This window comes from Belonocnema kinseyi, chromosome 4 (genome assembly GCF_010883055.1).
Source record: "Belonocnema kinseyi isolate 2016_QV_RU_SX_M_011 chromosome 4, B_treatae_v1, whole genome shotgun sequence".
NCBI lineage: Eukaryota > Metazoa > Arthropoda > Insecta > Hymenoptera > Cynipidae > Belonocnema > Belonocnema kinseyi.
In genome coordinates this window covers 40,939,800-40,953,250 of record NC_046660.1, presented here as the reverse complement: position 1 = coordinate 40,953,250, position 13,451 = coordinate 40,939,800, and the positions used below count along the sequence as shown (strand labels likewise).

Genomic DNA, 13,451 nt, shown 5'->3' with positions numbered 1-13,451 from the left:
CCTCTCGCACCCCTACTATCATCACCCCTAATTTCCATCCTATTGCTTTCCGTACTACTCTTTCCATCATTTCCCCGCCACTCATCCAACATCACTCACTTCTCCTCCCCTCATTTCGTTTCACTTCCTCTATTTACTCATCCCCTAATTTCACCCACTTCTCATATTTCCCCTTACTTCCCTTCCTTCTCCTCCTATATTTTCTACTCCTCTTCCCTCATATTCTCTCACTTACCCTCCCCTGGAAACCCTACTATCATCTTTCTGCTATCATCTCCCCTAATTTCCGTCCTATCACTTGCCGTACTACCCCTTTGATCATTTTCCCTACTTCCACGCCCCTTATTCTCCTTCCCTCACTGCTTACTACTTTCCCGATTTTCCCTTCCCTAAATCAGAGTGGCCACTGCACAGTGGGGCAAAATGACGAAAAAATGTTCAAAATAAAATTCCGGTTACAATTTTTAACCGATTCAAAATTTTTTGCAAAGTAAAGCTAACTAAATTCTTAAGAGATCCCTTGAGGCCGATTTTAAAAGAAGAAATTATTCTTAACTTTATTTATACACAAAGTTGGCAAAGATCGAAAAACTTAAGATATGGTTACTATAATAAGACACAATTCAAAATGATTGATATTAGTGTTCAAACAATAAATAAACATTTGTAAAACATATCTTGATAGTTTATTGTAAATTAATACATTTTTATTAACAATTGTGTTTTTATAAACAATGGTAGGTTATTTTTAATTGGTTTGTGATATTTATTAAGCGATTTTTATTTTTAATCAAATTTAAAGTAACATAAAAAAATATGAAGACAAAACAGAATGTGTTTCTTAGAGTTATAAACAAATTTTATGAACAAATGCGCAGTTTCAGCAATTTTTGACTGTTTGATGTACTTTTTTTTGACTTGGGAGTGATGTTGTAATAAATTATGTTGCAATTTCATGACAATTTTGTCATTGTTATTAACAAATTTCATTTAAAAAATGCACAGTTTGAGCGATGCTTAAGAGTTTCAGTTACTTTTTTTCAAACGTACTTTGTTAGTCTTGCTAGTGATACTTTTGTAAACTATATTGCTTTTTCATGACAAATGTGATTGTTAAACAACCTTTACTAATGTAATATTGGTAGGTCCAACAAAGCACGTTTAAACAAAAAAGTAACTAAAACACTCAAAAGTTGCTCAAACTGCGCATTTGTTTATACCAATGACATTTGTCATGAAATAACAATATAGTTTACAAAAGTATCACTATCAAGACTAACAAAGTACGTTTAAAAAAAATTAACTGAAACTCTTAAACATCACTTAAACTATTTATTTGTTTATAAAAATCACAAAATTGTCATGAAATTGCAACATAGTTTATTGCAACATCACTCCCAAGTCAAACAAAGCACTTTAAAAAAATTACCTCAAACACTAAAAAATTGCTCAAAATGCGCATTTGTTTATAAAATTTGCTTGTAACAATAAAAAATATATTCCGTTTTATCTTCATTATGTTTTTATGTTACTTTAAATTTGATTAAAAATAAAAATCGCTTAATAAATATCACAAACCAATAAAAAATAACTTACCATTATTTATTACAATAGAATTGTTAATAAAAATGGATTTGCTTAAATTACAAAATATATATGTACAAGTTTAATGTTAGCAGTTTTTTAAAAATAATCAGTTGAATTTTTATCTTTTTCAATGATGATATCCTTCAGTTTACAATATGTAATTCGAAAATCTTTCACTTACAAAATTTTTAATTTAGAATGAAGTTTTTAATATTACATTTTTTTATTTAAACAATTTTAACATGCAGTTTTTAAGACTTGAGGAATTAAAAATTAGTAGCGTTTAAAATCAACAATTATGGATAAGAAATCTTTTTAGTTAGCAAATGTGAATATAAATTATGATTTAAAAAATTTAAGTATACATTATTAAGGATGAACAAGTGAATAATAATTTATTTTACAAAACGATTCGGAATCAGCTGCAAATTTTGAAAAATTAATTTACAAATTATATTTAAAAAGATTTCCCAAAATGTCAGAAATGAATCTGGAGGATTTTAAGGAAATATTTTTTATTTTGCAAGATGTAAAAAAAATTTAGGATGAATTCGAATCATTTTAAAAGCTGTTTAGAAGTTCTGAAAGAATGAACAAAAATATTTTTATTTAAATGAATGTAAAAAAATATAGCTATTTCAAGATTTTGAAATAATATTTTGAAGTTTTTTAAGGATTTTTGAATTATTTAAACTGAAAATGATTCAACTCTTAATTTAAAATTGTTCGGTTTATAACACAATTTTAATCGTTTAATTATACATATTTCTGGTTTAGAATTTCTTGAAATGATAGCAGCTTTAGAGTTCGAAGTTTTTAATTTCATTGACCGCTTAAAATGTTTGCAAACTGGGGAAAAAACCGGAAATGATCGGCATGTCGAAATATGTTGAATTTTCAATTAAATTGTTGATTTTTTGTTTAAGAAGTTACATTTACAACCTATAAAGAGAAATTTTCAACCAAGTGCTTAATTTCTAAATAAAAAAGATTAAATTTCAATCAGAAAAAATTGCATTTTCAAACAAATAGTTGAATTTTCAAGCAAAAAATATGAGTTTTTTTAAGAGAGTTTAATTTTATATCCGAAAATTCCAATCTTTAACAAGCAATTAAATTTTCCAAAAAATAGGTGTTCGTTTTACAAACTATTTAAATTGTAAACTAAAATGATGAGCTAGACGGGATTTTTTTTTCAACAAAGAAGTTAAATTAACAACAAAATAGTTGAACTTTTGAGAAAATAATTAAATTTTTAGCAAAAAAATGAATTGTTCACTAAAATTATAAGCTACACAAAAGTGTTTTCGCAAAACAGTTAAATTTTCAACAAAATAAACAAATTTTAAACAAAAATAGTTGAAATTTGGATAAAATAATCGAAGTCTTAACTAAAATAATGAGCTAGAAATGATTTAAAAAAAAAAAGTTAATATTCAACAAAACAGGTAAAATTTTGATAAAGTAATTGAATTTTCAGCAAAATAGTTAAATTGTCAACTAAAATGTTGAGCTAGAGAAGAATTTTGTCACAGCTAAAGACGGTAACCATTTTAACCAACAAGAACAAACTTACATATAAGAAAATTAATTTTCTGATAAAAAAGACGAATTAAAAAAAAAATGAATTTCCTATTAGAAAAGATAAATTCTCAACCAAAATGTAATAGTAAAATTTACAGTTGAAACTATTGGTAAAATAATTTTTAAGAAAGTGTTTCAACTTAAAAAGAAACAGTGCAATTTTCCATCAAGAATAGCTGAAAGAAATTTCTACAAAAAAATAAGAATATGAAAAAGGGGGAAAAAGAGAGGAATAAGGGAAAGAGGTTAAATTATATATTTTGATTCTCTACTTTTAAAATAAAATCATTAATTCTCATTTTTTCAAGCATTTCATAAAATTGTTATACACATTTATATTCTCAATTTGGTGTCAGTTTTTTTTGTTTACTGGTCTTATATCATCTTTTTTTTAATATTTATTTTTATCTATAAATAGTGAAAAAACGTGTCTATCTCCGCCGGGATTCGAACCCAAGTCCGGCAATCTAAAGACCCGGGTGCGAATCCCAGTGGAGCTAGAGAAACATTTTTTTACTACTTATGAATAAAAAATAAAATAAATATTGATATAAGACCAGTAGACTGAAAAAACTAACATTAAATACAAAAATTGTTTCGTTTCGAGCGTTTACAATTTAACGTTTTTTTCGCAGGGCTTAAAGAAGAATAAGCCTATTGGTTCTTTTCATGACTTGGTTGCTGTTCCGCACAAGTTTGAACAGGGAGGAGAACATAGAACGATCCTGGCTTTTGCAAAGACTCCAGAACAACAGCAAGAAGCCCGTGATGCCGGTGCAACTTTAGTGGCTGGGACTGATATAATTAGGCTAATCAGAGTACTTATAACCTTATATTTTTATTAATCAATTATTTAATTATTATTTAATTAACTATTAATTATTATTAACATTTAATTAATTATATTCAATTTGCAGGCCTCAGACTCGCCACACTATTGAAACTATTTAACACTTTTTTAAACGGTTCAACTATTTTGCTGCTATTTTTGTTTTTAATGACACTGAGGACACTAATTTCTCATAATTGACCGCCGTGTGATTTTCAAGACAAAAAGACAACAGTAACATTTTTATTAAGAAAAATTAATTTTTAATGAAAACAAAAAAAAATTTAATCTAAAATTATGAATCTTCAACTGATGAAATTAATTTTTAAAAAAGTAGTTCAACTTTTAATGAAGGTGTTGAATTTTCAACCTAAAAATATGAATTTCTAATTAACTATGTAATAGTTGATATTTTAATCAAGAAATTTTTGTATTTTAACAAAATACATACATTTTTGACCAAAAAGTTCAATTTTCAACCAGAAAGATTTATTTTATACCAGAAAATTCAAAATTTCAACAAAATACATACATATTTGCATTTTTAATTTAAAAAAGATCAATTTTAACAAAAAATGCAGTAGTTAACTGTTATTTTTTCTCTATAGAACAGTTTAATATTGTATCAGATTGTTGAATTTCCAAGCAAAAGAAAACAAATTTTCTACAAAACAATTCAATTTTTATACCAAGAATATGAATTTTCTACAAAAATATTAATTTTCAACCAATCAGTTGAATTTGCAACAAATTAATTAAATTATTGGTTAGAAAAATGAAGTTTCAATGAAAAAAAAAAGAATTTTCAAATAAAATTATAAATCTAGAACGAAAAAAAAAACTTTTAAGAAAGTAGTTCAACTTTTAACAGTTGACAGTGAATTTATTTTTTGACAGTGAATTTATTTTTTGACCGGGAATTTTACCAAATTTTTAGAAAAAAAATTTTGTCCAACTTTAATTTCAACCATTTTTTAAATAATTTTTCAAATTGTAATTTTTATAAATTATTATATCATTTAGTTTAGAATGCTCAATTCGAAAGCCTTTCACTTTAAAAATGTTCCATTTTAGATTTTTAATTTTTAAGCCTATATTTAAATTTAAAGAATTTTAAAATGCAGTTTTAAAGACTTAAAGAATTAGAAGTTTTTAAAATCGAAGATTTTTAAATAAAAAACAGGGTGGCCGCCGGACTGGGAAACCGGATATTTTACGAATTTTCAGAAGAAAAATCTGCCCAAGTTCGATTTTAACAGTTTTTTAAATAATTAAAGTGCAGATATGAAGATTTAAAGAATACAAAATTAAAAGCATGTGAAGTTGAAAGTTTTTAATAAAAAACAGTTTTATCTTATCAATTGTAAATTTAAATAAATTATTTTTAAAATGGTTCTGTACTCTAAGCATAAAAATCTGAACAATAATTGATTTAACCAAACAATTCTACATCCGTTCAAAATTTGAGAATTTCCAGATTGTAACTGTTTCAATCCGAAAGTCTTGATAAGAACTGAAATTAATGTATCATTTATTCCGATAATTTTATTTTTAAATAAAATTTTCATGACTCATCAATAATGTATTTTTAATTCAGAGTTTCAGGTCTTGATATTATTTTTTTTATTAAATTTAATTAATAAATTTATTAATATATTATTTCTATTAATTTTTTTAGCTATTAAAAAATGTAAACGCGCGTTTTACTATTTTCAACTTAAAAATAAATCCACAAAAATATACTCATAATTAAAGGTTTTTATTAACTTTTAAAATATTGTTAACTTTTTTTATGCTTCTAATTAGTTTAACATAAATATGTATTTTCATTTCTAATCTAAAAAATATCAATTTTAACAAAAAATGCAGTAATTAAATGTTTATTTTTCTATAAAACAGTTTACTTTTGTGTCAGATTGTTGACTTTCCAAGCCAAAAAAGACAAATAATTTCAAAAGCTTTTGAATTTTTAAACCGAGAATATGCATTTTTTACAAAAATATTAATTTTCAACCAATCAGTTCAATTTTCAAGAAAGTACTTAAATTATCGGTTAGAAAAATGAATTTTTAACTTTTAATCAAGGCGTTGAATATTCGATCTAAAAAGATGAATTTTTAACGAAACATGCAATAGTTGATATTTTAAATAAGAAACGATTTTTATTTCAGCAAAATGCATAAATATTTGACCAAAGAGTTGAATTTTCATCTAAGAAGATTTATTTTATATCCGAAAAGTCGAATTTTCAACAAAATACATACATTTTTAACCAAATAGTTGAATTTTTAAACAAGAATATGAATTTTCGAACGAAAATAGAAGAATTTGTAGGAAAATACTTATATTTTCAAATATTAAAAACGAGTTTTCAACAAAATAGTTGAATTTTCAATTAAAACAGATAAATTTTCACGAAAAGATTAATTTTCTAAAAAAAAAAATAATTTTTAACCAAATATTAGAATCCTCAACTAAAATAAATTAATTTTATTACTGAATTAATGATTTGATTTAAAATTAATTGCAAATGATTTATTAATAATTAAATTAATAATTAAATATTTATTGTATATTTATTGTTTAGATACTAAATCATTTTTTTAACAAAAAGTTAAATTATTTACCAAATGGTTGAACTTGCGGCCCGAAAATACGAATTTTCTACAAAAAAGTTAATTTTGGATTGAAACAGATTTATTGTTATCCAGACAGTTGCATTTTTAACGGCAGAAGGCGAATTATCACATGAAGGAGGATTTTTAATAGTTGAATTTTTAACTTTAAAGCATAAATTTTGAACCAAAAATAGAATAATTAATTTTTCTGATAAAAAATGTCAATTTACCCAAAAAAAATAAATCTTCAACAATATAGTTAAATTTTCAAATGAATAGTTTCATTTTTTACCGACATAGTGTCGGTTTTAAAGAAATATGTGAATATTTAACCAAAAAGTTAACTTACAATCATATAGTTAAATTTTCTACCAGTATTGAATTTTGAAACCAAAAATACGAAGTTTTTACAAAACAGTTACACTTTCATCGAAAAAGTTCATTTTCGATCGAAATAGATTAATTTTTAACCAGAAAGTTGCATTTTTAACCAAAAAAGGTGAAATGTCTACAGGAAAAAAATAAATTTTCAAACCGAAAAGATGAACCTTCAACAAAATAATTGAATTTTCAACTAAAAAAAATTGTCGGTCTAGAAAGAAACATAATTTTAATCAAATTGTTGGATTTTCTATCCAAAAAGACGAAATTTTAACAAAAGAATTAAATTTTCATCCAAAATGTATGACTTTTTAACAAAAATGTTGAATTTTCAACAAAATAATAAGATTTTGAACCAAATAATCGAATTTTTAACTGTAAAGATCAATTCTTAACGAAAATTTTTTAATAATCGATTTTTCAACCGAAAATAATGAACTTTTAACCAAAAATAGTTAGATTTTATCATTTGTTTCTATTAATTCAGTTTGGATTTAAGTGGAAAAATGAGTAAAAAAGGAACAAAGGAAAAGAGAGTGACGCCTGTGAGAAATAAAAAGGAATTTTTATAATTTCATGCTGAACAATAACACTTTAAATAAACATTTAACTTCATTTTTAATACTTTTATAATATTACGTTTGAAAACAAGAAATTTGGCTTAAAAATAAAATTAATTTTCCAAATTTTCCAATTTTTTTTTTCAAATTTGTGACGCGATTTCCATTATTTTTTAAACTCTAAAGTGAGTGCGAGGCCTGGAGTTGTCCTTAATTAAAAAATGAGTTATTTTTGTTATTTTTATTATATTTTTTAGCCTTATTTTTCAGATCGGAGAAATGTCCATCGCAGATTTTCATGCCATAGTTGCTCATCCGAGTATTCTCGCAGATTTGTTGGGTGTCAAGGGTATTATGAAGAGGAAGTTTCCAACTTTGAAACTCGGTTAGTTTGATTTTATTGTTATGTAATTTTAATTTAATTATAATTTTAATTTCATTAATATTTTAGTTTTACTATTATTTTAATTCATTATTTAAGGCTTATTATTTGAATATATATGGGATTGCAGGCACTTTGGGAACTGATTTAAAAACTATGATATACAAGCACTTGCACGGTATCAAGTATAGCGCCACTCCCGAACTCAATTATCCAGTATGTGGATCAGCTGAAATTCCCTTTGGAACGGTGAGTCAATATTAGAAATAAATTTTTATATTTAAAGTTATAAATATTATAATAATAAATTTTTTTATTCATAATGGTTCGGAATTTTACAAAATTTTCAGAAGAAAAATCTATCCAATCACTTGAAAGATCACGAATTTCGTATCGCTTGATATAATGCAATTTTAAAATAAGTTTCTTTTCAATTCTATTTTTTATTAATATCTTGTGTTAACTCTGAAGAAGGCTTAAAAAAATATAAATTAAATGCATTTGAAATTGAAAATTTGTGATAAAAAATGTTTTGAGTTGATTACCTGTAAATATAAATTAATGATTGATTTTAAAAATTAAACTGTAGTTTTAGTATTAAAAATTAAAATATTTTATTTCAGAAGATGATTTTGAATTTTTTCCAAATTAAACAATTTATATATTCTAACGTTAAAAATCTAATTTGAGTAGTTAAATTGTCAACCAAAGAGATCAATTCTCAACTAAAATTGTGAGTCAATCAAAAAAGATTAATTTTTAACTAAAGGTGCACATATTTTAAAAAAAATTTCTTTTAGAACAGATGAATTTTTAAACCAAAAAGACAACATTTCAATTAAATACATGATTTTTCAACTAAAAACATCCTTTTTTAACCGTGAATCGAATATTTATTATTGAGTTATAAAAATTAATTTCCAACTCAAAAAAAAAAAAATCTCAACCAAGCAAATGAATTTCGAGCTAAATAATTAAAATTAAAATAAAAAAGATGTAACTAAAAATTGCGTGATAAAATTTTTACTTTAATTTAAAAAAAAAAATCATTTTCAATAAAATAGAGAACTAGGGATAATTTTTCAACCAAATTGACGAGTCTTCAACCAAAAGCATGAATTTTCAACTAAAAGTTTTCAACAAAACAAATTAATATTGAGACAAATATTTAAATTTTAACTAAAAAATTATAATTTTCAACTAAAAATGGACTAGTTACGTTTTTAGTTGAAATAATTAATTTTGAACAAAAAAAAAAAAAGAAGAATTTCCAACAAAATAGTAAAATTTTAAACCAAAGAGATCAATTTACAACTAAAGTTGTGAATGTTCAACCAAAAGATTGAATTTTCAACTAAAGCGATGAATCTTCAAGGGGAAAAAATCTTTTACAAAGTGGCGAAACTTTAATCCAAGTTGTGGATTGTTAAAAAAATTATTTCTCAGTGAAACATGTAATAATTAATATTTTAACAAAAAAAGAGATTTTAATTTTAAATATGAAACATTTGAATTCTACCGAAATGACGATTTTTTTAAACATTTTTTCAACCAATAATAAAATAGTTAGGTTTGCAGTTAAAAACATTAATTTAAACAAAAATCGAATTTACAACACAATAGTTGAATTTTCAGATTAAAAAATAATATTTGACTAAGAAAAAAACTTGGGATAGAATAAATGAATTTCTAAATAAATAGTTTATCATTCAAATAAAGAAATATGAATTTTTAACTGCAAATGGAATAGTTAATTTTTCAGTTAAAACAATTAATTTTGAATAAAAAAAAGGATTTGCAACAAAATAGTTACATTTTACACTAGAGAGATCAATACTCAACTAAAATGACGATTCTTCAAACAAAATAATATTTTCGATGAAAAATTTTTGTATTTGAGATTTCGACTAAAGAAGATTTTCAATTTTAAATAAAAGCAGTTAAATTCTAACAAAATGCGAATTTTTAATAAAATATTTAAATCGTCAACCCAAAAAAATTGTTTTTTAACTAAACACTTTGATTAAAAAAAATTCTACTAAAACAGATCAATTTTCAAACCAAGAAGACAAATTTTCAATCAAAAATATGAATTTTCAACTAAAAAAGATAATTTTTTGACTGAAGATTTAATAGTTAAATATTGAAAATGATATCGTGGATTTGTATATTTTCAAATATAAAATGATTCTCTTGAAAAGTATTAAAAACTGTGATTTAATACATGTAAATTATTGAGCATTTGCATGCAAATTTTCTGAATTGAAAATATTTTAAGCATTAATTATAAAAGTTAATAATTCTAGAATTTTATTTTCAGTGCCTTGATTTGCAGTTCAGTTTTAATTACTTCAAAACAAAACAATGTCAGCTTCAAGAGTTTTAATTTTTTAATTTCAATGACTGAAAAATTCTTGGAGACCATGAAAAAAACGGGTAATGATCGGAAATTTTTTTTCTTGATTAAAACGGCCACACATAATCTTATTTCATTTTACAAAGGTTTTTACTACAAAATTATTAAATATCAAACATTGAAACATTTCAACAATTTACGTTTTTCGGTTTTTTAACGTTTTATTAAATTGAAAATTAACATTTTTAAACAAAAATAATTTGATAACATTTTTTTTAAATTTTAGGTCAATTTAGCGTTTTACACCGAAAGTTAGTATTTGAAAACAAAAATCATTATAGTTCAAAAAAGGCAATTTTAAACAATTTTTTTTATGTTAGTGGTTTTGTCGAAAATTGTTGTTTTTTTCGTAATAAAAAATTACTAGATTTAAAATAATATTTACAATGTTTTAACAAATTTAGGTAATGTTTATTTGTATTTCATCTGGAATTGGCATTTAAAAAAAAAATCTCGAAATTTAAATCCAATTATTTTTGGTTTGAAATAATCAAATGTTACAAGCTTGAAAATTTTTAGATTGTGTTAGTGTTTTTCGTCGGAAATTGAAATTTTCATTAAAAAATCATCTCCAGTTTAAAAGAAGTTTCATCATTTTTGAATTTGGTATTTTGAAGTTTGGCATTTGACATCGAAAGTTGGTATTTTCAATCACAAAAATCATTATACAATCTACGTTTTTCGATTTTGTTAGCGTTTCTTTTTTTGTGTACCGAAAATTGATTTTTTCAAACCAAAATTATTTGGGTTTAAAGGTTTATAATTTTTTAAATACAATTTTAGGTTACGTTAGCGTTTTAAATCCACGTTCTAATACAAAAATCCTTATACTTCGCAAAATATAATCAAAAATCATTAGATATTAAAGAAGATTTACAACTATGAAATTACTAGATTTTAAAGATTTCAAATAATATTTACAATTTTGAACAACTGTAGGTTATGTTAGTATTTTCCATTGGAAATTATTATATATCCGAACAGAAATTAAATGTTTTTCTATTTTTAAAAATATATCTTGATTATATATAATCAGATCTCTGGAAAAAAAATTTCTATGATTTTAAAAATTGTATTAATATTATCAGTCATGTGTCATGAAGGAAAAAAAAACATTATTTTATATATCAAAAAAAGTTTAAGACTTAATGGAAAGAATTATTTTAACAATAAATTTTTTAAACTAATTTTTCCTTCCTGTCGCTACTTAAATAGTTAAATTTTAATAAATTATGGCTTATTTTTTCGCGTAAAAGTTTTCCTGCAACTCTACTATTTACAATTTTGAAAATAAGTAAATAATCTTCAAAAATAGTTATCTGTTTAAAAAATGTTTCTTAAAAAAAATTCTTCTAGCGATTTCAGCCATAGAATAATTTACTTTCAAAATATGAAACAGAGTTGTAGAAACTTTTTTCCCTGAAAAAATAAGCATTTATTAAACTTGCACAATTTTTCAAAAATTGGTAAGAAGCGATAACAATAAATAATTTATTTGCAAAAAACAACATTGTTGAAATAAATGTTTTTTGTAAGTTCTAAAATTTTTTTTATTAAAAATAATGCTTTTTATTGAAGTGACGTTATTAGTAATATTATTTTGATTGTTAATAATATTTTCATTGTTAGCTTGATGTTGAAAAATATTTCAGCTGGACATGGAAATAAAGCAGTTGGAGGAAAACTTTAAAGTCATGATTGATAGTATACAATCCCATAAACCGAAAAGGCCTGGTCCCTTTATTGCGAGGTATTGTGTCTAAATAAATGTTCTATCCGTTTTAAAGAAGAGAGAAAAATGTATAAACCATTTTTTTATTTTTTAAATTTTGGTTATTTAATTTTCAGAATTCGTCTAAAGTGTCTGCCGAATAAGGAACAATTTAAAATAGATCATACAGCGTACATAGAGGAAGAAGAACCAATTTTGGAACAGGACGATGACGAGGATGAAGATACAGTGGCAAAGGCCGAGATTTAGGTAATTTAAAAAAAAATCTATTGTGGCAGAATAAGTTGAAGCTCTATGCTGCATTTTTTAAATCTAAATTGATAATATATTAGGTTTAATAAAGTAATTGAAAATTAGTTTGATGTGTAACTTTTTAATAGTCACCTGAAACTGATTTTCCTAGTCTCCTGTTAATAATTTTCCTATTTTGTAAAATAAAGAAAGGTGAATTTAAAAAAACGTGATAATTGATATTTAAACCAAGATTTTCATTCAAAATCAAAAACAGTTTATTTGAGGTAAGAAAGATGAATTTTCAACAAAATACTTGAATCTTCAAGGAAGAAAGGTTTTTCAGTCAAGAAAGAAACAAATTTTATTCAAAATGAAGAAATTCTAAGCAAGAAGATAAATTTTCTGCTACAAAACAGATAAATTCTCAAACAAGTTTATAAATTTTAAATGAAATAGTTAAATTTTTAAGCTCAAAAGAAGAGTTTTCTAAAAAATGAGTCGAACTTTCAATAAAATTACATTTTTAACCCAAAAGACAAATTTGTGAACAAAAAGTTTAATTTTCTACAAAAAACAAAAAATTATGGACCAAATACATACATTTTTAACCAGAAAGTTGAATTTTTAACCACAAAAATGGATTTTCTACTTAAAAAGTGGATTTTTCAACAAAATACTTGAATCTTCAACAAAGGAAGATTTTTCAGTCAAGAAAGAAAAAAATTTCATTCAAAAGGAAGAATTTCTAAGCAAGAAGATAAATTTTTTGCTACAAAAGAGATAAATTCTGCAAATGGTATATAAATTTTAAACAAAATAGTGAAATTTTTAAGCTCAAAAGACGAGCTTTCTAAAAAAGAGTTGAACTTTCAATGAAATAATTACATTTTCAACCCAAAAGACAAATTTTCAAACAAAAAGTTTAATTTTTATACTAAAAACGATATATCATGGACCAAATACATAGATTTTTAACCAAAATGTTGCATTTTTGACCACGAAAATGGATTTTCTACTTAAAAAGATAAATTTTAGACAAATTACATGAATTTTAAACGAAATATTACAAATATATAAAAAAATAGTTGAATTTTTAAAATAGAAATATCATTTTTAAAACAAAAAATT

The 13,451-nt window shown here is 23.7% G+C and overlaps 1 protein-coding gene across 1 annotated transcript in view; it reads left to right on the top strand.

Annotated features, from left to right (window-relative positions):
- The window catches only part of LOC117171591 (50S ribosomal protein L1), an 18,730-nt gene extending 6,285 nt beyond the window's left edge, over window positions 1-12,445 (top strand). The window contains exons 4-8 of the mRNA XM_033359036.1: window positions 3,807-3,989; window positions 7,830-7,944; window positions 8,072-8,190; window positions 12,010-12,107; window positions 12,206-12,445. Coding sequence (XP_033214927.1) covers window positions 3,807-3,989; window positions 7,830-7,944; window positions 8,072-8,190; window positions 12,010-12,107; window positions 12,206-12,338 — 648 coding nt within the window. The 3' untranslated portion in view covers window positions 12,339-12,445. The remainder of the gene's footprint in view (window positions 1-3,806; window positions 3,990-7,829; window positions 7,945-8,071; window positions 8,191-12,009; window positions 12,108-12,205) is intronic.
- Window positions 12,446-13,451: the final 1,006 nt, after the last annotated feature.